Source organism: Chanos chanos, chromosome 1 (assembly GCF_902362185.1).
Source record: "Chanos chanos chromosome 1, fChaCha1.1, whole genome shotgun sequence".
Classification (NCBI taxonomy): Eukaryota; Metazoa; Chordata; class Actinopteri; order Gonorynchiformes; family Chanidae; genus Chanos; species Chanos chanos.
In genome coordinates this window covers 39301432-39328547 of record NC_044495.1, presented here as the reverse complement: position 1 = coordinate 39328547, position 27116 = coordinate 39301432, and the positions used below count along the sequence as shown (strand labels likewise).

At 42.0% G+C, this 27116-nt stretch overlaps 2 protein-coding genes across 3 annotated transcripts; one reads left to right on the top strand and one right to left on the bottom strand.

Annotated features, from left to right (window-relative positions):
* The first annotated feature begins 1114 nt into the window (after positions 1 to 1114).
* btbd10a (BTB (POZ) domain containing 10a) lies at positions 1115 to 11687 on the top strand. 2 transcript variants are annotated; one of them, XM_030780103.1, is made up of 9 exons: positions 1115 to 1188; positions 2164 to 2314; positions 6282 to 6478; positions 6971 to 7232; positions 7415 to 7517; positions 9676 to 9796; positions 10249 to 10446; positions 10623 to 10733; positions 11107 to 11687. In XM_030780103.1, the coding sequence occupies exons 2-9, from the start codon at positions 2214 to 2216 to the stop codon at positions 11445 to 11447; spliced, it is 1434 nt and encodes a 477-aa protein (XP_030635963.1). In that variant the 5' UTR covers positions 1115 to 1188; positions 2164 to 2213; the 3' UTR covers positions 11448 to 11687. The 2 variants fall into 2 exon arrangements, with proteins under 2 accessions (XP_030635963.1, XP_030635955.1); XM_030780095.1 differs by lacking the exons at positions 1115 to 1188; positions 2164 to 2314 and adding an exon at positions 4246 to 4370.
* Positions 11688 to 13415: 1728 nt separating this feature from the next.
* On the bottom strand, positions 13416 to 26753 carry bmal1a (basic helix-loop-helix ARNT like 1a). The gene is made up of 19 exons (XM_030767757.1): positions 26678 to 26753; positions 22174 to 22242; positions 21818 to 21965; positions 21598 to 21621; positions 20536 to 20574; positions 19852 to 19890; positions 19542 to 19699; positions 19308 to 19387; positions 18739 to 18831; positions 18498 to 18615; positions 17884 to 18033; positions 17126 to 17372; positions 16210 to 16316; positions 15774 to 15924; positions 15285 to 15373; positions 14869 to 14977; positions 14386 to 14479; positions 14021 to 14102; positions 13416 to 13822 (listed from the first exon to the last, which is right to left on the bottom strand). The coding sequence occupies exons 2-19, from the start codon at positions 22223 to 22225 to the stop codon at positions 13665 to 13667; spliced, it is 1938 nt and encodes a 645-aa protein (XP_030623617.1). The 5' UTR covers positions 22226 to 22242; positions 26678 to 26753; the 3' UTR covers positions 13416 to 13664.
* Between the last annotated feature and the right edge of the window lie 363 nt (positions 26754 to 27116).

The following is a 27116-nucleotide window of genomic DNA, read 5'->3' as shown; positions in this document are numbered from 1 at the left end:
TCTCCAAGTGAAGTGGAATATGTTGTAAACTTTTTAGAAAAGCTTATGAATTCACAATCATAATGGATTCTCTTCACACTTTTATACTGGTTCGAAGTCGGAAACTATCGATAAGCCATAATTGATTTTTTTTCCACATGTGTTTGTTGTTATTTATCTTTTTTATTTAAAAAACTTGTATTTATTGTATGATACAAATATCAGACATCGCTTTCCGAGGAGGCCAAGCCATCCACATGTTTAACTTCACAGCCGCAAGCACTTTTATTTATTTATGAGTTCTGGGATCATGCCTATGATGAAAAAATGTGTATGTATTATGAGCAATAGAATAGTAGGACCAAACTATTTTCATGAAGAGAAAAATGAGAATTAAACAACTGAATTAGTGTTCTAGGCTATAGTAGGCTATGGTTTTCAGTTTACTGACAGCCCATTGTAAATGAACAAAACGTGTAATACATGCCTAACGGTCTCACACACACTTTTATAACGTTTTTACATTACTGCTCTTTTTTAATCAATGCATGTTCATTGTTTACTCAAACATGAAATAATGAAATGTTTGAAACATTTAGCTATAGACGTAATATTGCATTTTGCACTTTGATTTTAATGATCATCTCAATGTCGCCATTATAAAATTTTATTTCAAATGTACATTCGGAGTCCTATATATGTATCTCATTATTTTTTACCCAAAATATCACCGTTGACATTAAACAGCGAAGAGATTACAGCATCAGAGCAATGTGTGGCGCGCGCGCGCGCCTGTGTGTGTATGTTTAACATGCTTTGGCTGCTGGAATATCAAACAATCAAATATTAGCCACACATTTAAAGCTTTATGTTTACGTCCATCGTCCTCTTACAAATACATCTCTTTCTTGTTACATAGTATACTATTCTATATTTAAACCTCTCGTCCAGTGTAACAATCCTTGTATGGTACTTGCTGTTACAAAAAGTCACTCGCATCGCAGTTGAAAAGTTGATTGGGCACCTGCCTAGAGTGGTTGTTATGTTATCGTTCTGCGTATTCTCGCGATACAAGGATTAGCTACTGCCGTACTTTATCTGTTAAAGCCATAGGAAGTCACAATGTGTTGAACAAGGCCCGTTAGTTGCTGTGAAGGCAGTCAATCTTTTGGTCCGTTATTCCACGAATTTGGAGGCTCCGGTTAACAGGTGAGCGAGAAATTCTGTTTCATTCTGCTGACTGACTTTCTTGCCTCAACCTTGGTTTTAGCCTCTTTGGATCTTTTTTAGTTAAGCAACTAACTCATCAAGCGATATCCGGATAGCTAGCTAACTTTTAGGAATCAGCTTTTTACGTTTTTATTTATGTGTATGGAAAGAATTATGTCTCTGATTGAAATGAGGGGAAAAAAGAGAGGAAAAAAGAAACAGCAGCGTTCCGTTTTGCAACTAAGTTCGTTAGCTATTTAGCATAACTTCCGAGCCTCAAACTGACATCCTCACCAGTCTACCATTTAACTTACATAGCAACGTTATGAAATATATTGAAAACCGATGTGCGCGACTTCAGTGAGTTTAAGCGAGCGAACAGTTAGTGTAACTGGCATTTTGCCTATGCACTCCTGAGCAGAACCCTTTTGTCCTAGCAGCGAACAATCAGTCTAAAAGACTTACTTAGCGAGCTGTTAATCTGAAATACTACACAATGTGTACACACCAACACGACATATAAACCGAAAACTGACGCATATGGGGGTATGGACAGACTTTCCTTTTTAAGTTGTGACACCAAAACATTTCAAATGTGTGAACTTCTTTCATACGGTCTTGTACTGACTTTAGGTAAGAATGGTTGAACCTTGCTCACTGTAGACGTAAGAAAACCTCACAGATGAAGGAAGAGGTTACAGTTTCGTAACCCCAGCTCTGATAGTAACTAAACGAATGCATAAGCAGTCTCTCACTTAATAACGAGGCTGTATAACTGTCATTTTGTTTGTTCTATTAGACTCCTTTTGAAATCTTGTCACTTGACTGCAGATATTTTGTTCATTTTTCACATTGTGTATGTCTTCCCAGATAATTGTATATGTGAAATTGTGTAAACATATATGAGCCCATCAGTGTCAACCTGGATAGTAAAACAAAGCCACACATTCTAATAAAGGTGTGTTTTGTCGACAGGAGTGGATTTCTGAAGGCAAAGTCACTGAGCTCATTTCAATGCAACTGTGATGGCTGCTTGTTCCTCTTCATATGACAGCAACTCCAGTGATACCGAAAACTGCGAACAAAGGACGACCGGTCGGCCCCGCAGACTTTACAGATACTCCATGTAAGTAAACAAACCAGACAAGTGTCAGACACTTCCCCTGTAATTTTGTTGCACCAAAATTGGCTGGCAGTGTCCACCAAAAGATAACCCACTTTGTGCTGGAAAGACAGTGGAGAAGTGTAATCATTCACATGTTTGGAACTGCAACCATGGATTGAATGCATGTTGGTGCCAGCCTCAGATGAAAATGGTGAGTCATATTTCAGAAAAGATTCATTTGTAAAAGTAAATGAATCCCTGAAAAATGTAAAAATTGAAACTTAGAACTCATTAAATGAACTGGTACCTGATCAGCAGAAAAGTCTGTCGCATCTTCAGAGTTTGTTGTCCCCAGTTTGCTGATCTAAACTTCATTATGAGTTATGGGTTTCAGGGATGACAGCAGCATGGCTGCTGTATGTGGACAATTATGGCATGCATTGCTCATCATTTTGTATGATTTAGGGTAGCACTGTCTGCACATTTCCATAAAGAATGTGCAAATGTGCTCCAGTGTTCCTTTAGAATCTTTTGGTAATCAGAATGTAACATGCTCTTCTGCTCAAGTAGTTGTTGCACGGAACGTAATGAGTGAATCAAAGACAGTCATTAGACAGTCAGGTCACTGATGGGGTTTTGGTTGCAGATGGAGCTTAATCACTGGTTGCCTATTCTTGAACAGTTGTTAAAACTAAGTGTTTATCAGATAAAGCGACTGTGTGAGGACGCATGTAGAAGCCAAACTGTACTAAACAACAAATGACAAAGGAGAAGTTGTATGTTGCCGATTTGGACCAGCTCAAGTGCCCGGATAAAACGGAACATTCTCTGTCACGCTTAGCTGGTGATGGGCAGTTGTCTTTCTGTAAAAGTGTTAGATACGCAGGCTTTGGTTTCAGACCTATGCAAACACTTGAGTTCCAGTAAAGGGAGGACCCAAAGACTCTCTGAGTGTTAATGGTAGTTTGATTAGGGCCTGAATGGAATCCTGCAGGAGTGTGTCACCTGGAGAGAGCAGTGCCTACCATAATGGGTTAAACTGACAGATATGTCTGTCCACAAAGCTTTACCCTCTTTGGCATCTAGAAACGTTAGCACCACCTGCTGACCAGCTTTCAAGATACATTCACACTAACACACGCACACACACAAAGGCACTAACACACATACACATGTACTGGAAAAAAGAACAATAAAATAAATAAATGTCTCTTCAAAGACAATGAGATGTGATGCGGTAGAGAAGCCTAATGGTACTATTTAAATATTACAATTCTGCAACGACAGAAGCACTGTGCACCAGCTCTTGTTTCTAAATGTAAATTAAACCCTCAGTCTAAAAGATTTCCTGTCATCCCAGAAATCTTCATTTTCAGTTAACTATATGTACATATATGATTACATTTGCTTAACTCCAGTTTTGCCCCTCAGTTTTTCACAATGTGAGACTGATTTTTCTTCATCTACAGTTGACGTTTTTATTAATATTTTGTCTTAAAACAATTACTTGAAAATTCTCATAGTATACTGTGTTTCACTCAGTTATTGTAGCGCGCGCCCCACAAAATGGCTGTGCAGATGAGCTCATGGCAGATGGCCAATCTATTTCTCCATTCACGGTGATTTTCTCCCTCCGCCTGCCACATTCCTTATTTATCAGCCCAGTCTCGTCGCGCGCTATTATGCGAAACTGAAGGAGAAAAACTACAGTATCAGGCGATCGAAGGGGTCGGACTACGTCAACAAGGCTGCTCTGCGTGTCACAGTCGCGTAAAAGGCAAACCAGCCATTCATCTCTATTCGCCTCCGCCAGATTACTATGCTGCTCAAAGACCCTTGCTTTGGTTTCTACCGATGTTATCGAGAGTGTGGTTTGGAAATCGAGTTACGGGCTGTATTCACAGCTAGCAAGTTGACTGAGAGTCTTCGAAATATGCTGAAGTTTGAAAGTAATGCCCAAGGATGCTAAGCCGGTTGGCAAGCCTTCATTGTGTGAAGGAGCGCAAGTCCTTTGTGCGTTCATCCCTCAGCTTCTTCCGTGCTGCTTTGTCTTTAATTTGCCGAGCGAGACAGACGGGTAGGTGTGTTTGTCGCTTCTATAGTGTTTGAAAACAAAAGACGTTCTGTTTTTTAATTCTATAAATGAATTACACGCGCTACCTCAACGTTTTTCCTTTAATAATTTTATGTGCATTTTATCGTACTTGAGTAGATTATACATTAAAACGTCGGTTACTGGAAATAATAAAGTACAATTTTAAAATGTAAATCAGTCGTATGAAATCATTTTTTTATTAGTGATTCGTGTGTTCGGCATCCCTGTAGCGCGTGATGGTAAAGTGCATCGAGTCTGGGCTAACCTCTACACCAGTGCAGAGCTACTGTTTAACGTGAGAGCAGCCGTGTCAGCAGTCCACTGAATTATTAATGAAACTTTCTCTTTAAGTAACATTGCGCATTTCCTCAGTCAATTTTTCGGAAAAAATGCACGAGAGATGTCGGGGATTTATGACGATTATTCTGTTTTGTAGAAACAGACGTTCTAGTGACTGTACTACAGGGTTTCTGTCTCCTTAGGACTCTGTGGCACTCCACATTATAGTGTAGACTGATACAAAGGAGAACAAAGGGTTATGTTTTTCCTAATTTTTTAAAAAACGTTTCTTTAGTCGTTCGATTGATTGAAAAACAAACGTGATTGTAAAATGACCTTTCAAATCAGGATCCACTTTAGAATAAATGCAATACTATATGAAGCTACTGAACGGTTTGTTCTGTAGCAATGAGTAAGACTTAAATAGGTGTAGTAAAGAAACAGTACACTGGAGGGTAGGTTTAAAGAGTGGCACAAGTGTATGTGGACTTTCAAATGAATTTAATTTTAAGAGCAAGGCATGGGCAGCCGAAGGTTTAAAGTGAGTTAACGCTGCTCTACTTGTTTTATATTTAGAGAGAGGGCCATACAGAAAATCTCTGTGCTGTACATATGTTTCTGAGGGAGAATTTTGTCATAGGTTCTGTTGTGGATTTATTGCAGCTTTTTGAATGACAGCTGTCTGTCAAAACAGCGTAAAAAACGGTTGGCCACTTAACTTAAAGTCCCGTAGGTTAAGCAAATAGATTTAAGCTCGCGCTGACTGATGTCCTTATGCTTTGGTTGGCTAATGGGGTTACTTGGCTCTTGGCTGATACAGTAATGAGAGGCAAAGTGAGCCAAGCACTTTAGCTAGCGCAAGGTCTTTCACTTCCAATTCAAAGAGCTCCCATCCTGTTGTATTCATCATTCATTCAACCAGCAGAGAATCCTGACCGTGTGCATGCTCCGCTGCCTCTTGCTTTGAAGGGGGGTGCTGTTAAAAGGCGGACGTTGCCGTCTGAGAGGACGGCATTCGCTGTTGTTTATCGCATAATTTTGCCGTCTCTTTCCGCGAATCTGTCTTGTGCTTTGTGCTGTACTTTGAGTAAGCTTGGCCCATTTCCTCGACGGTTGCTTAACTCCTTCTGACATAATAGAATTTTAGAGGTGACCTTAGAGATCGCTGTCAGAACATTAGAATTTTACATCATAATGAGACTGCCCTCTTAGATTCCTTGATTTTATTATGATGGTGAGTAATTGTCCACATTGGTCACCTCCGTGATGCCTTTTAAACTATGAAAATGAACTAAATGTATTTTATGTGGGCAATTTCCCAGCAGAGCAGTCTCATGCATGAACACGGTCGACACTTACTGTCATTTATCTAAATTTGTTCTGTTCTAAAATTTGCATCGTTTTTCATTGTGGGATTGTTCTGTGGCTTTTCATTGACTGCTTTCATTCACTGCACTACCCAGCAGACACAGGTCTCATACCATAGAGTTCATCTGAGTGTACTGCAGGCTTTTGCTGAGTTGTCGTGGCTGCGGAGCTGCACTCAAATGACTCTTCTCGCAGCTCCCCGCTCACGTGTCTGTCTGGCCCTTTTATTCCTCTCTCTCCGCGCAGAGCCCAGTCACGCGTGTCTCCACTGGAGGCCCAACTGGAGAAGATGAGCCTGCATGGAGCCGGCAGAGGGCTGGACCGGTCCCATGACCGCCGGCGTTCCGCCGACCGCTCCCGGGACTCCTCCCACGAGAGGGGAGATGGCCAGCTGACCCCCTGCATCAGGAATGTCACCTCTCCCACCCGTCAACAGCTCGGAGGTGAGCTCCGTCAGTCCACGCGGCTCAGTTTACTAGTCATCCGTCATGCAGTCAGTGTACTTATGACTCCACTGCTGTGTTTGTAATGTGACCTGTAATGCCGTTAGACATGTAACTGTAATGTGAATGCGATTAGATCTGAGTTTAAGTTACGTTTTTACAGTGGTTATATCTGATAAGAGGGTCCAAAGAAGTGACTGGTCAAGTCAAAGGAGTGATTAATAATAATAATAAAAAAATGCATGTTTAACATTGTTTTTATGATTGATTATATATAGAGATTTATAATTAGATTGTTGGACTTTTTAATATGTGTGATGCTTATACAATTTTAAGAGACTACCCATTTTACCACCAGTGGATTGGTAAGGTTTCACAACCCCATGATATCTGGGGGTTATGGAGGGATTTCCATATTTCTTAAAAACAAACACACAGACAAACCAGCAAACAGAAACTCTTTATTTACCGGTGTTTGTTTATTGCTTTCAGACCGAGACAGAGAAGCTGATTCTTTGTCTAGGTCGACCAGTCCCAGGTCACGGAAATCCTGTCCCTCTACGGTCCGTCTGACATGTCATGATGCCCACGGTAAAGGGCACGGCACAGCTGACGCCACCTACGTCTACGAAAATGCCAAGGAGGGCAACCGCACCATCAGGTCGTCGGAAAGGGTCACGCTCATCGTGGACAACACACGCTTTGTGGTCGACCCGTGTATCTTCACCGCTCAACCCAACACGATGCTGGGCAGGTAGGACTTGACTCAGCTCTCAGGTGTCTCAGGTCTCCGCCTCTGCCTTCTGTTCTGAGAAGGTCTAAACTCTGAACGTCAGGTGCTTAAGGAATTCATTTGACGGTGAAATAGCTGAAGTTCATGTATGGGTTATGGCGTGAACGACCTGATTTCCAGTGTTGTGGGTGTTTGCCTTACAGAATGTTTGGGTCTGGAAGGGAATATAATTTCACTCGACCCAATGAAAAGGGAGAGTTCGAGGTCGCCGAGGGCATCAGCTCCACCGTGTTCAGAGCCATCTTGGTGAGTACATTTAAAATGAATAAATAAATAAGGAGAGGGTTTTAAATATCCCTGTGGAGAGACTTTAAATGTATCAATTCACCGTTGGATTGAGCTGCAAAAAATCGAAAGATCCTGACTTAAGCAAAAAACTGCTTATGGTTGCAGATGTACTGCACAAAGTTGTGGATGTAGCCAAGCATTGAAGAGAAGTAAAGATATTGCTCTCAATTTGTAACTGTCATGATCATTTGGGGAGATTTATTTGAGTGCATTCTTACATTTGTGTCCATTGTAGCTTGTCGTCTTCTCTGGGCATCAGTTATCATTTGTCATTTGTTAAAAAAAGTGACATTTTTTTAAGGCAGAACCTGTGCGCATCATGAAGATTTTGCCAAATTCTATGTAATAGCCACACACAAGGTGATTAGAAAAAAAACTGCCAGAGATTGTTTAAAAGAAAGTTGATGTTAAGACTTCATTATAATTTGAGAGGAGATTGGTTGTCTAGCTTCACTGTAAAGGAAACAGGAAACAGCTCTTCCCAGATGTGCTTGTAGAATACGTTTCAGTAAATGGTTCTTTTCACTGAGCTGGACTAGGACTGCAGCCAGAGACTGGGGTGTGTAAGGCTCTCCTGCCTCGACCTGTTCTCTTAGCAACCGGAAATGGAGCTCTTACGTCGTAATCCGCAAGAATCTAGTTTTAGGCCGTGAACCTTGTGCAGGGTATGAAATGAAAATTTAGCTTTTTTTTTTTTATGAGGACACAGGGTCGGTGGTTTTGATGTGTAAGTTTGTTCTCCGTGTTTTGTAGGAAAATGATATTTTTCAATCTCAGAGGATTTCACAATTTCTGAAACTCCGTCAGAACACAGCTCGAATGTTAATGCACCGGCACTTTTGATAGGTTCAGTGACATTGCTGCCTCTTGTTAGTGAGTGAATGGTGTGTTAATGACACACACAGGTGTGAGTTTCTAGAAAACAAAGTACTGTGTTTATTAGTTTTGGACTCTTTTTCAGGGGTACATTTTCTTTAAGCTTTGAACCAACTGAAGTCGTTGTGACTTGAGTTAAACTGAAGGTTAAATAGAGGTCAAACTCAAATTGGCTTAGTTTGAGTTTTTTTCCTGACTGGCCCATGGCACAGAGCTGAAGATGCAGATTTGTACAAGTCTTTAAAAATGCAAGAAATGAGCTTCATAAGACAAAGACTGGACTGATTTTAAGGTTTTAATTGAGTTACACGGGATGTAAGAGTCCTGTGATAACAGTCAGCATATATCTTAATGGAGGTACATTTCGTTGTTAGAACAGCAAACAAGTATTGGCACTGAATTGCTGTGTCTGTTTTTATTCCGCACATTTATGGAACATGTACGTTGTAGATGAGGAGAAATGTGGGAGTGTGGATAATCTGTTTGGCTATGACGTAACTCAGCTTTTCAAGGATCAGCTATTAATGCTCTACAACACGCTAGCGTTTTCATTTCCGCGCCTGTTTGCCTCATCGCTGCACGTTAGTCTCCAGAGACACAGAGCAGGACAATAACAAGGTAATTATGCAGGTCTGCTAGTCTGATCGCCTCTGGGCAACAGCGTCTTGCCTTCCCAGTCTGTGCGTCTGCGAGGAACTGCATCTGATCCTGTCTTCTCTTACAGCAGGCAGACCCAAAATCATAAGATTCATAACCCAGCTTTGCTTTACACCAGTAGCGATGAATCTGGGCATGTTATATTTTTGAGATATTTCAGCGAGAGGTGTGAAATGTTTCCGGCTTTTATCAGATATACTTCTGTGGGTAATGTAAACAGAACTGAGTTGTGGCTGCGTGAGGACTAATGCAGAGGAGAAAACCGGGACAGTCAGTGTTTGTGTAGCTCTTCTGAAGAGGCTTTTGGCATTATTGAATTTGGCGGGGAGGAAGGGGGGAGGGTTATGTTGTGCTGAGTGCCCCGGTGTCCTTTTCAAAATGCTCTGTATACTTGTACTGATGTCCACGTTTGACTGGTTTCAAATGAAAGTGTGAGTGTTGAGGGGGGAGAGGGAAAGGGGGAAGGTCTTGACGTCGAAGCCATTTGCAGTCGTAGGAGGGCTGTGCTCGCCCAGCCGAATCGGTAATGGCCGACTGTTTGTGTTTTTTTTTTTTTCTCTCCTCCCCTCCTCGTAAATGGCAGGATTATTACAAATCAGGGATAATCCGCTGCCCAGACGGCATCTCCATCCCCGAGCTGAGGGAGGCATGTGACTACCTTTGCATCTCGTTCGACTACAGCACCATCAAGTGCAGAGACCTGAGTGAGTACCGTCGCTGCGTCTCCTCTTGCTTTTCCTCTCTCATTAGCATGCACTGCAGCTCAGACAGTGGCTTTAGGATGCAGACGCTTAACCCTGATTTTGCATGTGTGCATGCTGTGTATTTGTGTGTGTGCTGTGTGTGTGTGTAAAATAAATCAGCATTTGGTGAGAGTGAGAGCTGCACAAGTAGGTCAACAGGATGTCTGGTGTGATTGCTTCTTAAGATCTAGGTCACCAGCTCTAGCCGCCATTGATTGTCAATTGTGGACCTAAAATTGTGCCTGTCTGCATGAGTGTGTGTGTGTGTGTGTGTGTGTGTGTCCTTAGATGACAGTGTATATCAGCGTATAAAAACGAAGTGTGCGTAGATCATTCGTGAAGACAAATCTAAAGTGATGAGTTGGGGGGGAAAAAAAAACGTGACCGGTCCTCTCCCTCGTCCCCACGCGCAGGCGCACTCATGCACGAGCTTTCAAACGACGGCGCTCGCAGGCAGTTTGAGTCTTACCTGGAGGAGATGGTGTTGCCGCTGATGGTGGCCAGCGCTCAGAGCGGAGAGCGGGAGTGTCACGTGGTGGTGCTGACAGACGACGACGTGGTGGACTGGGATGAGGAGTACCCGCCGCAGATGGGAGAGGAGTACTCACAGAGTCAGTGCATCTTCCTGCCTCTGTCTTTGGAGGTTTATTCTCATACCTGAACAAGACTCGCAGTCACGGCGCTCCAGGGAATATCGTATTTCTCCGACTTATTGAGTCAGTGTTCTCTAATGACTCTCTCTCTCTCTCTCTCTCTCTCTCTCTCTCTGTTTTTTTATCCCTCACAGTAATATACAGCACAAAACTCTATCGCTTCTTCAAATACATTGAAAACCGAGACGTGGCGAAGTCTGTGTTAAAGGAGAGAGGTCTGAAGAAGATCAGATTAGGCATTGAAGGTAGGAGCCTGCAGGCCTTTAATAGGGCTGGTTTGGGCCCTGGACTTTAATCAGATTTCAGTTGGTTAATCAGATTTTTCTGTATGATTTATTTATTTATTTTCCTTCTTTATGGTAAGTAAATCCTATATGTTAGAGAAACTTAAATTGCCTTTTTTACCTTTTTTTATGGTTATCTTTGGTATTGTTTTATTTGTTGCATTTTAGTTATTTAAATGGTCATATTTCTGAATCCTCAGAGCTTAGGACTGTTCTTATGCCTTGAGTGTGAGGAGTAATGTTCATATCCAAGGTCACATTGCCATGCTGCATATTTTACCTATGGTAACCTTGTGTGTGTGTTCTCTCTCGTTCTGTGGCGTTGCCCCTGCAGGTTATCCCACCTACAAAGAGAAAGTGAAGAAGCGTCCCGGAGGTCGGCCAGAGGTCATTTACAACTACGTTCAGAGACCCTTCATCCGCATGTCCTGGGAGAAGGAGGAGGGAAAAAGCAGACACGTGGACTTTCAGTGCGTGAAGAGCAAATCCATTACAAACTTGGCCGCGGCCGCTGCCGACATTCCCCAGGACCAGCTGGTGGTGATGCATCCGGGACCACAGGTGGATGAACTGGACAGTCTCCCGAACCACCAACACCATCCTAACCACCATCACAGCACACCTCCCAGTCACGTGTACGAACCAGAACCAGAGTCTCCATCGCCGGCACTCTGACTCCTCCACCTCTACCTTCACCTCCTCCTGTTCTTCTTCTGATCTCTCACACCTAAACACCAAGCACTGCTGTGAGGAGCAAGCCTGGCAGCCCAAACCACGTTGCCTTTGTTACCTCCTCAAGCACCTTCAAGCCTCAAAAGACCAATTCTGCCAGACAAGCCGAGGGGCAGAGAGCACACCACACACTTGCCTTCTTTCTTTCTGTCTTTCTTTCTTTTTTTTCCAACCCAAGTATGGGTTTACTTCATTTTTACTTTGTGTGACCTTGTGAGTTTTTTTTTTTTCCTTGAGGAAGGGAGAAATAAAGGGTGAGAGACTCTTGAATAGGTCAGTGTTTTCCAGTCTGCTCTTCCTCAGGTACTTCCTCCATCGTTTGCTTAATTTCAAACTAAACCGTGAAGAACCCTCTTTTTATAGAATTAGAAATCCCAATGTTGATTAAAACACATCAAACAGGAAATAGATGTCTTGGGGGGGGGGGGGGTTGGGTTGTAACTGAAGAACAGCCTGTGAAACACTGAGTTAAAGAAGATAATGTTTGGGTTCTGTGGTGCTGCATTGTGGGTAGATTACAGTGTGTGCTGGGATTGGGAGAGAATGGAGACAAATACTGCAGCAGTGGAGTGCCTCACGATGCTGTAAAAGCTATACATTAACACACATGACAGCAGAATACATGTACACGACAGGTCCGTCACAGCTAATGCCAGATCCACTCTCTTGCATGTCTTGATTGACAGTCCGTTGCTACGGCTACAGGATCACACCCAGATGTTTTTGGACATACCACCCTTTTGACCAGCTTAAGTTTACAGCTTGACAATGTCATTTCAATGGAAATGTTAGTCTGTTTGCTACTGTGAGGTCACAGAGAGACAATGCCCTGATGATTCTGTGATGTGATAATTTATGCTTCAGAGAGGGTGGAGACAGATAATAGAATCGTATGATGTCAGGGTTTTTTTTGTCCTTGCTTTTGCACAATGTATTTTCAATTTGTGTATGTTTTGTCTGTTTTTTTTTTAAACGTAAATATAAAAAATGTGAAATGCGAGTAGAGTAAGGTGTTATTTAAGGACTGTTCTGGAAATGCATACTCTCAGCGGTCACCTATGAGTCATCTGTTTTTAAAAGGCTGCTCACACCTAAATAAAACAGCGCAGGTAACAATAAATTATTCTCTCAGACAAAGCTAAAATAATACTTCACCTGAAATGAGCTTAAACCCAGTGTCTCTTAACTTCCAACTGGGTTTTGAGAAGGAAACTGTGATTTCTCTCTCCCCCTCTCTGTTGTGAGGGAGAACGCTTTCCGTTCTCTTGCGTTTCGCTGTTTCTAGGTTTGTGCCACTGGATGGCAACGTATGATAAAAATATCTCAGCTCTGGACCAATGAAGAGCCAAGAACGGAACCATCAGGTCAGGATGCGATAAAGAGGCATTGGCCATGTCACTCCGTGACTCATAGTTGCGAAATATGACTCAGTTCTCTAGTTTGATTAAGCGACACCCCTGGTACCTGCTCATCTACAATTTAAACTCATTTTGCAGGTTTGAAGGTTGAATTCATTTTCAACTTTCAGATGTTATTTGGATGTCTAATAATGTTAAAGGCAAGAGAAAACAAATACTTTAATTTTTAAAAATATCTCACTGGTGATACAGTACATTTTACCATATATATATATTTTGCATAAAGAAATCATACATGATGGGTACATTACAAGGTTGTTACAATCTGCATATGGAATATTTAAACACTGAAACCACTTGTAGTGTAAAAACAATAAAACACCACCAAAAAAGATATATATATTTATATATATTTATATTTACTTTTTCTTTTTAAGATATTGTGGGATGACACAGGTAGACAGAGAAAACCCAGCAGGTTTTAACTTGTATTCTGTTCATGGAAGTGTCTCCATCCAACAGCAGGGGGTGTTGGTTTGTGTGGACCAGACCATGTGTGCTTTTCGGAGGGGGAGGGGAAGGGGGCGGGGGTCGAGGGGGGTCCTCCTATGTTTTTGAAACAGCAGCTCTGTGGCTTTTCCAGCGCTCCTCTTTCTGCCTAGGAGCAGTGCCTTGCACGACCCACTAATCTGGCTCCCTAAGGCTTAGAGGAAAGAGAAAAAAGAAAGAAAAACGGTGGCCGGAGAGGCCTCCTAGTTAAGCGTTGACCTCTGGGGCAGTCCGGAGGCCCGTAAGAATAGCCTCATAAAGGCCAGGGCAGGTCGCTGAAGTCCACGGGTCCACCCAGGCCGGCATCGGCCTCCAGCAGGCTCATAATCACGGCCATGGCAGCTTCATCATTACTAGGGCTGCTGGAACCAGGTTCTTCCATGATATCAATACTCAGGTGGGAATTATCACCTAGAGGGAGTTAGTCATACCATCAGCAATATACAAATGCGGTCGTGTTTAAGAATAAAAGAAGAAGAAAAAACAAGAAATAAAACAGTTCCTTCGTGCAGATGTAAGGGTATGATACGCGTCATGTAAATCATATAAATTTATGAGTCAAAATGCATTGATTACAGTATATCTGATGAGGAGACCATAGTAACTCACTCATGATGGAGTTATTGGAGTCAAGGTAGCCTATTGAGTCTGGTCCCGCAGATGGTAGATCTGGAGTTCCTCCGTTCTGAATCTGGAAAACCAAAAACACCAGCAGCTCACCGTTATTTTGCTCTCCTCTGACCGATAACAAAAAAAATCAAATGTGATTTAGCAGTTTATGGAGCCTGACAGAGCGAAATGTGCTTTCAAAACTGACGTCTAAACAAATCTGATCAGATCTGATGACTGAAAATGCCACCTGCCTGTCTCTGATTAACTGATGTTTACAAACAGACTGTTTTTCATTAAAAGGGCCACGTGGCCACGCCATGCGGCGGCGTGTCAGAGTGAACGAGGGGCACTTCCTGTCATACCTTCTTGCCTCCGGGGGAGCAGGTGTCCGGGGGCGGCGTGCTTGTGATGTTCAGTGGACTGGAGCTGCAGCTGGATGGAGAAGATCCTCGAATCCTGTCCGAGAAAGAACGGGAAACGCACGCGAGAGATTTATTCGACGTGCAAACCTCAGGCTATATTCTGAATGACCGATAATCAATTCTTATACGATTAAGATTTAGTAAAAAAGCCCCCAAAAAACAACAATGTCAAATGAGAAGTACAGCCATTAAACTGAATGCTTTAGCTGATGACACAGAACAGAAAAGGTCACCATAACCACAGGGCAGACGGTACAATGGCCGTGACTCAGTATCATATAAACAAGCCTGTGGTGTGACATTTATCTCCAGGTCAATACGAGTGTTATCACGGCTGGGGGGAGGAGTTTGAAATCATTACTCTAAATGATTCATGACTCTTCGTCTCCTCTAACGGGCTGTTTGTTTGCTTGCCTCCCTCACCTCTGAATCTCCAGCATCTCCTCCGCGATCATGCGTCCGATCTTGCCTGCCCCGGCGCGGGTTCCGCCTGGTATGCCTGGGACGGTCTGAAGAGCCCTCTTCCCTCCGCCTGCAATCCCGTGCACACACAGACACACACAATTATTCTATCTAACTCTGTACACAATTTTTACTTTTAAGGTCATTTCAGATTCATTACATGTACCCTGCATGATTTTTTTTTTTTTTTTTGCTTTACAATTTGAGCGTTGTGTCAAATGAATGAACTACACGAAACAATTCACACATCTACATAGGCTGTACACAGATATGTACATGTAACATCACGCTCGCATTCATTTGCATGGCAGTGGCAAAAGAGGATTTGTTAAATGTGTTAGATGTGTTTTGGGTAAACTGCAGGGGAGGGGTCTCACCGTCTCCTGTGGCCAGAGCACTGTCCATACTCTGGGGAGAGGCAGCGGACTGAGGATAACTAGGGTCTGCTCCGTCAAGCACGCTGCTCCTGAGAGAGAGAGAGAACCATCTCCATTTACACTGCATTGCCAACGTCATCAAATTCACTCTTACTCAGCCATAAAGTAACATGAGTAAATGCACTCAGTCCTGGGCTCTGAAATGTTAAGTAAATATTAGACTGTCTGAGAGCTATGTTATAAAAGCTGGGCGATGAAAGCTATTCTAACTCTGTGTGGGCCACAAACAAGCAGATACAGACAGGAATTTTTTTCCAAAGACTCAGCAAAGCATCCTTTCTCTACTCCAATCCAACGGACCCTTTATATAATAGCACATATAATAGTAAACATATATAATAGTAAACCCTCTAATCCTGACACTTTCACATCACACACAACCTGCCCTGTACTGATCATGAGCATACAAAGGTTTGTGATGCAACTTACGAGACCACCGTGTTTGTCGAGACGATGTATTCCACCTCTTTGGTCCAAGGATTCATGAAACTGAACCAACGGCTCCTCAGAGTGATAAAGGAGCCGTCTTTGATTTTGAATTTGTAACAGTTTGTGTTGATCTTTTCTCTCATCTGTAGAACTGTAAAAACAGACAACGCCCAAAATTCACTCAGGACAAACTGCACCCCATCTCTGCCTCGCACATGAATTTGAAACTTCACAGAACATAAAATTTAAATTTGTTAATTGAATCTAAATTAGAATCTAGAAATTATAAAGTAGAATCTAAATGTTACCCTGAAACATAGGTATGATTAAAATTAGAGAAGGTCATTTACTTATTTTTTGTGAGGAAACAAGGATAACATAAAAATAAAAACCTAAAACTAAAACGAAAAAAAAAGAAAAAAGAAGAACTCAAAACCTTGTCTGTGGCATTCTGCCAGATGTCCGATATCATCCTGATGGAAGTATTCATAGAACGACGTACCCAGGAGCTCCTGAGGTAAATAGGCCAGGATAGCGGTCGCCCTGAACGCAGAGAACAGATTGAAAGTGCATTTAGTTGTACATCACAGCCTTTCTGACACGGGAGGGGAACAAGAAAAAAAAAAAAAAAGAAATCAATCTCAAGGGTACATGGAATTAATATTGAATCCATTAAAAAGCATAAGCCGCTCGGGAGTTTACTAATGAATTGAAATGTCGTTGCAGTGGAGTCAGACTAAAATGGCTTTCACAGTGATGGTTTATCATCCCAAGTTGAGTGAAGCCATAGAAAGTCTTGTGGTTGAATGAAGACCAGGATATGCTCTGCGGTTCTACATCTGCAGTAATGTCCTACAGGATCTTCTGACCAAGACAGAAACAGCTAACTTTTGATCTCAGATGGCAAACCCAATTCAAAGCACTGCCGTACTTTTTCCAGAGTTCTGAGGGTTTTGTCTTCTGTGTGTGTGTATGCGCTTTGTGGATGCTAAACGTGTCACAGGTGTGTATGGCTAAAAAGCTCTATTTTCCTCTCATCTAGCTGCAGCGTCTGATTCCAGTCCAAATGCGAATACTGCTTATCAAATTAAACCCCTACATTTGCCTAAGCTTGACTTAACGATGGGTTTTTTGGCAGCCCTACTCCATGGCCTCTTAACACGCGGAGCGGAGGTTGATGCTAATTGTGGAGGTCGATATCTGAAATCAATTTTCACGTAATCCGTGTTGGATTATTTCATGCATCTTTTTTTAATGCGATTCAATATTATGTTTATTTGACATCGCCCTTTGGTGACGTCGAACATCAGTATGTCGTAGGATCCTCAAACACGCTCCTCGTTAGGTCTCACCTCTGATCCACGAAGACGAATTTGCCATCGATAGCGTGGCGGGAGACGTATTCCGTGGGCTTGACGCGGATATCTCCGTTCATTGGCTGCGGAACAATGTGGGGATGGAGTCGACCAATGGCGACCAGGCAGCTGAGGTTACAGCCCTCGTTGTCAGGCTCGTTGTCCTCGTCCAGGCCCATCTTGGTCGGGGGCCAGCTCTTCAGGTAACCGGTGCTGTGGATGGTGCAGAAGCTCTTGCGGTCCGCTACACGGCCGAAAGGAAAACCCACAGGTCAGTTCATATAGCTTCCTGTTTTCTGTGATTTTTCCACTTAACGTCATTCATAATTAAGCCATTTTGTAATGACTTTTTCTCTCTCATTTGTAAGCTCGCTGACAAACAACTAAGAAACGGAACAATTTCAGTAGACCACACTATTTGGTGTGTGCTAGCTTTGTCGGACCACATTTTTTTCCTTTTTTGATTTTTTTTGGTAAACTGTAACATTGAGTCAATTCTGTCCAATTTTCTTCCCTCCTTTCCACAAGGCCAGTCTTGACTTTTGACTTAATGATAAGACCTGGTTTGTCATGTAACCCTACACCCCCAACCAAGTTTAATGAGCACACGTAAATTACATTAACTTTTCATTACTTCACGATAAAACCTTGCATGATGGAGAGCAAATCAATTAGCCATCTGAACACCTGAATACAGTTGGTTTGTCTCTGCATTGGTTGATCATTGCTGAATGTGGCATTTGCACCATTTGTACCTTTCTTTTTAGAGCAGGTAGAGGGGAAGTCCTTATCCTCCATTTTAACAGATGGGCGGTTACATTTCATCCTGCAGAAGAAGGAGCGTCGGGCTCCGGAGCACAGCCTGGAGGGTCCGGGAGTGATATCCGTCTTTACTGGAAGTCCAGCTGAGGACAAGACAGGGCCAGCCGTTAGCCTAAGCCTGTTATTTACTCATCACAGACTGCACACAGGAACTTCATTTAACGCTATACCGGTTCCCAGACCTTCAAAGTGAGGACTGTAAAATGGTTCATGCAGAGGCTAGTCTATCCTGTGATAGAACCGGGCTAAAGAAACTGCAGTTTGTTTTGTCCCCCCTCTCACAGACAACAGACAACACACATGCACACACACATGCAGGCACACATGCACGCACACATGCACGCACACGCTCACATGCACTACGCGCACGCGCACAGATACTAGGATACACTGATTCTATGGATCAGTAAAAAAACAAAAAAAACAAACCAAAACAAAAACACCGTACTGTACATATTATTTTGTTTTCTCTGTCCTATGACCTCTAACTGCAGAAAACCTCTGACACATGCTCAGAGACCATAAACGAGGCTGATGAGTCATTTACTTTTAGCGTCAATGAGTCTCTCTCGAGGGGCTGTGTCTGAGGACGACAGCTGCTCCTTCACTTTGGCGATATCCTTGGGATGTAAGTAGTCAAAGAGACTCTGACCGATTAAGTCATTCTGTAACACAGAACACATGATGGAAGATTAGCATATCATCATGACGATTAATAAAAGCAACAAAAAAATAAAAAAAACAACAAAAAAAACGTGCACACGCGCTCAAATACTTTGCATACAAACCTGACTGTAGTTGAGGATTTTATAGACTGACTCTGAGACAAACAGGATCTTGCCACGATCGCAGCCGACGACAAACAGGAAACCATCAGCAGCCTGATGAAAAAGACAAGACAGAGACAGAGAGAGAGACAAAAATAAAAATTGCAGGTTTTGGATGGCAACAGTATATATCAGAAGATGATCTTTTTAAGAAAATGAAAAATTACAATAATTACGTTTCTCCATTTCCCAAAACTTTGTTGCACAGAAAAATGTGTGTTTATGCCAAAGTTTGTGTTTTTACACGTGTTTCCCTCTTCTACAAGCCAACTCAACGACAGCTGTTTCCTAAAACTCAATCATTTTTACATTTTTTTTTAGTGTCACCGCATGTTTAGCCAATGTGTGTGGTGGCGTACATCGGAAAACATGCAAATAATGTCTTTCATGCAAATGAGCACACGGCCAGTATAAATGACAGAGTAAAAATAACTGCCACAGCACAGACATCGTGCCAGGGGAACAGCATAAGTGTTACACACTGTTACACGGGCCAGGCCGGGGGAGAGGCTACTCTCTCCTGTACTTACCCTAAGAATTAAGTGCTTCAGTTCATCATCTGACAGGAATGATGGTTTATAGTTTGCTTCTGTGTAAGGGTTGGTTGCCCCTTTAAGACAAAGAAAACCCAAAACAAAGGAGAATTAAACAGATGACATATTTAGAAGGCATACAGTTAGAATTTACAGTTAACAGCCAATGGTGGACCTCAGACTGCTTTGACAACCCCGCCTTTTTTTTTTCCCCCTTTCTTTCTCGTTTACCTCTTAATGTTTTCATGTGCTGGACAGCCATGCGCAGCACTGTGAGTTTGTCCAGTTTGCGGGACATGGCGCTACACGTGGGCACTAAAGATGCCAGCTCATCTATGAAGCTGTTCATTTTATCTCTACGCCTCTTCTCAATCTGACTGTGGGCCTCCCTGTCGGCGAAAATCACAAGACACGCTTCAGAATTTACAGCTTCACGGAAACAGCTCCCGGTATACGCAAAGAGATCAAGCATCATCAATATTCCAGTATTACTATACAAACATTAAAGCCTAATCAAACGCAAATTAAATAAATACATTACCTGGCATTTTTAATCCGCCCCTGCTGGTCAGCACAGTCCCTGAAAAGAGTTTGAGTTGAGCCGTTAATTATTAATGAATTAAGTCAAAAAGTTCCACATACACTTGTGACATTTCTGTACTGATGAACATTTGAAGACCAGCTTCCTCTCACAGCACAAACATACGACCCGCTATCTGTACGCACAAGCCCAATAACGAGCCTGGTGATTATAAATGCCCTTGACCAGTTACTGAAGGGTTCTTATTTTGCATGAGGCAATCATAAACAAAATGTTAAACACTCGAAGGACTTTAGGGGGGGTCATGTCTGAGGACAACACGAAGAGACTAGCTATAAAGAAAAGTTTCAGCAGGAGAGCTGGCGAAAAGGTGAAAATAAATAAATAAAACTGATTTTAAAGGCTTCTAAAAGCATATAAGTCAAGGAATAGATGACATGGTTCTTTTATTGTTCGTGAAACGTCATCTACACGTGGTGCTATTTGCAGAGATGTAAACACCCGAGAACCACTTCAGTAATCAAGCGCATTTCCTCAAACCATTTTCAGTCACGATGGTTTTTACCACATCATGTAAAACCACAGGTGATGGCTGACCACAAGCTTCTGAACAAACCAGAGCTGAGGGGGAACTGAGAAAAATCCTGTTGACATAAATGTAAATACTACGTTGTTTTCATTTACCTTCCAAGTTGTTTATCCTTATCTGTATCCATGCTCTCGCTAGGAAAGGTTCAACACACAGTCGTAAGTAAATCAGCAATACAAGGAAAAAAAAAATCTGTATATAAAAATAGCACAACTAGAATTTTGATATACGACACAACTGATAATATCATGTCAAAAAAAAATTATACACGCACACAGTGGCCAGTTTATTAGGCACACCTGTCCAGTACTGGGCTAGACCCCCTCACTGCTTCCATGGTGGGACGCTGGTTCATGTTAATGTAATGCTATCATACAAGTGTTACATTCACACTGTGAACAGCCTGTTCCATCTCATCCCAGTTACGCTGTACTGGGCTGAGGTCTGGAGACAGCACAGACCACTGAGTTAAAGTGAACGCACGGTCATGTTCTGGAAGCATCCTGAGACAGTGCATGCTTGGAGATAGAGTGCACTGTCCTGCTGAAAGTGTCCATGCGATGGAGGGTTAACTATAGTCATGAAGGGATGTACCTGATCAGTAACAGTGTTCAGATAGGCTGTGATATTCAAACATTACTCAGCTGGGTGTGTCAGGAAAACATTTTTATTTAACATTACGCCACTATGACCAGTCTGTCCCACGGATGGGCAGGATGGGTCAGTGGACTCAAGATTCCTGCGAATCCTGTCTCTGCCAACAGCACAGTGCCAGAGGAACCAGGATTTGTCAAACCACCTCACCTCACAGCTCTCCAGTGTTGGTAATCGCCTGCTCACTAGAGCCACTTATTCTCTGTAAACTCAGGGCAGAGTCGTACGTGAAATGCCCAGGAGCGGTTAGCTGTTTCAGATAAAAACGCTGCACTTCACCAACATCTTACTCACACCTGTGACACTACTTGTTTGTGTGAGTTGTCCATTTTCATGGTGGTATACCTAATAAACTGGCCAATGAGTGTGTGTGTGTGTGTGTGTGTGTGTGAGAGAGACAAAATTATTAAAAGGACTGAAATATCAGTTTCATTAATCCTTTAGTGTATGGTTTGAGAAATGTAACAAAATTTTGATCTCAAACAGTGTTCATGAATACTTACTCAAAAGAAGAAAAGCCATCAATTCTGCAAAGCAAGAGGAAAAAAATCAGTCATCAAAAAAAGAAAGAAAAAAGAAAAGCAAACCAGTAAAAACATTGCAGTAAGCATGAAATGCAGACATCTTTAATCATTTACTTGACCTAGATTTGAGAAACAATTCTATGATGGATGTGTGTGTTTGTGTGTGTGTGTGTGTGTGCGCGCATGTGAATGAGCTCACTGGTAGTCGGTGGAGCTGCCCTTCCTCTTGCGGGTGTAGTCCATCCCTGGGGTGCTGATGGAGGAGCTGATCAGGTCGGTGGAGGAGGGGGACATAAAGTCGCTCATTGTGGAGGAGATGTCCATCCTTTGGTCGGCCATTACATCATCTGAGACGGAAAAGAGCAGGGATTGCGAACGCAATTTACATAAATACAAAACAGCACGTTCATCAACTTGCCGGAGATGATCAGAACTCGTCGCGTTAGCGACCTTTAAACGCCTGGGGGACACAGATGTAGCGTCACTCCAACGCAGGTCGGATAGTAAACAAAACAAAAGAAGAAGAAGAAGAAGAAGAAAAAAAAAGAAACTCACCATCACACAGGTTCATGTAGACGTCTGTCCTTAAAGCACACACTCCTTCCATCTACACTGCAGCATATTCTGCTGATCAGAAAAAGGAATGAGAGGTGGGGGCAAGTCCACAGACATCATCTCATCAGCTGGACACACTCAGACACATATAATGCAGCAATCCCATCTACACTGACTTCAGGGCCAGATAACATCCTTCCCAACAGGGCAACATCTACAGGCAACTACAGCCTGAGAAAACATTAGATGAACGTCATTGATATTCTAGACGATTAACTTGGCATAGAAAATGGCTTTTGTTACCTTGCCATTTCACCTTTAATGCTATCGAGTACGATGACACGCTACGGTTCTAGTCTACTTTTTCTTCTTTTAAAGAGGAAAGGAATTAAACTGTTAACTGGGCCATCGGCTCGGGAGAGACAGCACAGACAGATTAGCTGAGTAGGAGACGCCTTGTGACTGCTCAAAATATTATTTATCGGCATTTTCATATTGCAACAATCCCAAAACATTCAACTGCTTCAAAAAAAATCTTCAAAGAGCAAGACAGCGACAGAAGTCTCGCACTCTCACAGTCTCTTGCTTGCGCACACGCACGCGCAAACACAAACCTAGCCAGCTCATTGGGCCACTGGTTCTAGTTGCCAGGAAACCTCTTGGAAAACCTGCAATCTAGGCCATGCTGAGACTTCCCAAACGTGACGAGAAGAAAGAACTTAGTGAAGGGGTCGCTCTCTTTTCACAAGATTTTCTACTAAAAAACAAAACAAAACAAAAACAAACAAACAAACGAAAAAAAACCCCACACGCAATCTCACTGCAAAGGGCCAGTGAACTCTCTCAAGCCGGCATTTAGGAGCTTCAACAAGATGTCTAGTCTCTGTTCCTAGAAAGCTGGTGAACTCTAATGTCATTCTGATGTCAGCTCAGACCACATCTGACCAGCTTTCAACCATTAGAGCATTGGACAAAGCAGGAGAATCTAAGGAGTTTTAGAGGCAGCCCTCACTAGAGGCTGTTTAAAGTTTATGCAGCCTGAAAAACAGTCTGCTAATATGCTTGACTTTCTAGGACTGTCGCCCACATACCAGTCAAATAAAATACAGCCTGGAGTTCCATGTCAAAATGTTTCGCCAATATTTTTCTTTTCCTTTTGGTTTTATACACCCTTTGAGACAGGTCCTGTAACAGCCTAAAAATGCTGACTGAACAAGTAGGAAACAGCTTAAGGCTGATTTAGATATTGATATGTTTCTGATGTACATATCCTGCTTTGAAACTTCCTCTGAATGATCAGTTGGGTTGGGGAAAAAAAAAAAAAAAAAATCAAAACATATCCATATTTGTAAGAATCGTTATATTCGTGAGGTGTATCTAAAAAACAAGTGTAACCGAGAGGTTTCATGAAAAGGGAACATGAGAAAGCCCAAAAAAAAAAGACAGAGAAAATGGGCAGGAGAAGTTGTCATCTTGAAAGTAGGTCACCTTCATTTGGTTGCTTTGTAAACACGACCATGATACAATGACAAAAAAAACCCCCACAAACAACCAAAATCCCAGAATATTAGCATGAGAGAGATCATATAACATTCTCTGACAAACATTTTACAGACAAGTTTTTAGCCTGTTATGACTCTTTGAATAACAAACACGAGAACACTTCTCAACCTATTCCATATTTAACTGCTGGAACCACATTTAACTTAAGCAAACTTGCTCAATACCAATCTCAAGATAAGGACTAGCTAAACCTATGCTGATATGCATTGTATACATGTTTTCTTTATAAAATATAAAATGATCCTAATAATTGGTGAGGCTACGGATACAGGTATCATACACACTGCTCAAATGGTCACAGCCAGGATGAAGAATCTCCAAAACCATCGGGCAAGTGTTAAGAGTGTAATGATATGGTGTGAATGGAGACTGTGGCTCACATGAGAGTGCTAGCTGACTCCTCACATCATCCCCCCAGGACAGAGTTGAATAGGAACTCTATATAATAAACTCTACATGGTGTATAAAAGAATGCTATTCACTCACAGGGTCCCAGTAAGAAGCCATTAGCACACTTATGTTTCCACATACTTAGTCTCAGTCAAACAGCTGGACTTTTATGTTCAAGTTTACTTCAAGTTTAGCCTGGCTAACATGATGACAACATGAGCTTAAACAGGCAAGACAGTTATGACAGCAATTTTATTTCATACCAGTCATGTTATACCAGTCATGTCCAATCCATAATGTCAAATGGAAAACACAGACACCTGTATCAGTCACGTCCAATCCACAATGTCATATGGACCATAAAGACACCTGTATTAGTCATGTCCAGTTCATAAAGTGATATGGACCAGACAGGACAGACACCTGTATCAGTCATGTCCAAACCATGATGTCACATGGGAAAACACAGACACCTGTATCAGTCAAACAGACAAACAGTTCAGAAGTATGTTCTGCCCATAAATGACAGTGACGAAGTGATAAGACCCATTAACTCATAAACATGCTGTCTTAAAAAAAACAAAAACAATGATAAAGCAATAAACATCACAACCACCATTTAGATCATAAATATCATAGCTTAGTAGATCATCTCTCTCTAATACACTCTCCCTTTCCTTTGATGTCTGTAGAGACTTCAAATGAAAATATCTTACAATACTTTGCCAGGAAACATTACTCTGTGATGGAGATGGAGAGCTATCAGAACCTGCCCATTCATAAAATGCATCCTAATTAATCTTTTGTCTTCAGTATTTCTTACTCAAAGACTCATAAGGACAAACAGCAAAGAGAATAGTCTATTCAGCATATTCATTCATAAAGCGCACGAAAAGAGAACCTGCGAATTACTCGACATTGCGCGGTTCCTTCCTCAGATCTCCTGTCAGAGCCACAATATAAAAGTTCCCCTGAACTTATTCCCAGAAAATCGCCTGAACTTGTCAGTAATTTTATAGGAATCTCCCCACTTCTCAAGCTGAGCATGTATAACTCTTTGTCTTGGAGTTCTAACCCTAACCCCCCCTCCCCAGCACAGAACGGAAATTATCTCTGAAATTGTTCAGAATCAGCTAGCCCTAACATGGGTGGAGACCAGCTACCTCTGGTCTACGATATTAAAACAGAACTGGTTACACCTGAGGAACTTCAAGACTGGACACATTTTAAAGAAATTTCTACTTTATTTGAATATTGAGGACTCCTTTCAGACATACTGTTTGATTATTATTAACCACTGGGGAAGGAGTGCAGGGGGTGTCACACTGGGAGGAAACTGGGTCCAATGCTTAGTAAAGTGTTGTAATAGAATGCTTCCTTGTTATGTTTAGAACAGCTCAAATGACAAAAGCTGAACTTTGGTGATAAAAACAAGCTGTAAAGCGGTTGTAAACAAGTGTATAAAAAGATTGTTCCACCACAAAACCACAAGAGCTTCAACTAAAAAAAAAAGAATAAAACCAAAAAGCAAGGTGGATCTTCTAATCTGCCTTCTAGACAGGAAACTGTAACTGCTCTACTTTTCAGTCAGAATTTACAATGCGAAGATGAGGAGCTAAGGACAACCGTAATTTAATAAATACAGTCTCCGAGACTAAACAAACAACTAAACAACTAAATATACAACAAAGACAACAAATAAACAAACAAAAACATTACAGGTATGCAACACTGATAAGTTATGATGACCAAGATACTTTATTAAAGGTCCTGATCCACAATGGCCAGCTGAAGACGTTACCATTCATCTCTTTATGCAGAGCTTAGCACCGGCAATTAGTTTTAAAAATGAAGTAAACTGGCAGACAGCGAGATGGAGAAGACTGTGGGGTGACTGAGCCTCTCCAACTACTTAAAGCACGAGTCAAGAGCTCATTTATGTGAATTAGGGACCAACGGGCGGTGTATGGGAGACCCACTGCAGGCTGATAAAAATACATAGCTTGTATCCTCTAGGTAGTAACTGCGACAGGTGGTGCCTAATTAGACTGTATACCAGGAGCACTGTTCATAGATGCCGTTTTACCATGGTATAACATTCGTGGACAAACACTGAGCTACGGCTAGCTAAGTAGCCCTCTGTTCAACACAAATGAAACTGCAACGGAACCCCTCAATTATTGTATGATTAACCCAAATACAACAGTTCCGGATCGGATCTACCGATTCGGTTCACTTGGGGTCCGGACAGACCGAAATTCCTCCATATAGGTGACTGGAAATAAACAACTAAAAATTATTTCTACAACATAGCGGCTAACTTAATAGCAAGCTGCTAGCGCAAACAGGTTAGCAGTGGCCACTGGCAATTGCTAACGTTAACGTTAGCTAAAGGGATAGTAAGCTAACTCGCCAGAGAACTGGTAGGGAGGTGTTGCCCCTCCTCTCGAAGTAAATTAGATGAAAAAACACAGCGTCCATCGACTGATGTTACTGACATAACGTATATCTCATGCAGAATATATTATAGACGTAGATTTCTCTCACTTACCTGGGTTACACTACAGCAACATACTTAATCTTAGTCTCATTGATGGCTGGGTTGTAAAGAAGTATGACATAAACGGCATCTGTCACTGACCTACTTTTCTCATCTTACTGATGACTGTCGGACCACTAACCTACATTTTTGTCCAATTGCGTCCTCGGAAAAATAGACGTAATATTTTTAACCAATCGTGCAAGACTTTACAAAGCCACAAATGTAACGGACATATGTGACGACCAATAACAGAGCGTTTAACTCTTGCATTTCGAACGCTGACAGACTGAGAACCTTGGCCAATCAAGAGTCAAATGCCGACAGCTTTGGGTATGTCCCTGTCAGGGCAGGGTACAAACAAGTACAATAGATTGCGCTTTTATCTTTGTTACAATAACTGACTGGTTTTTAACAATTAGTTTAATCTCCATTCAGCCAACAGTCAGTC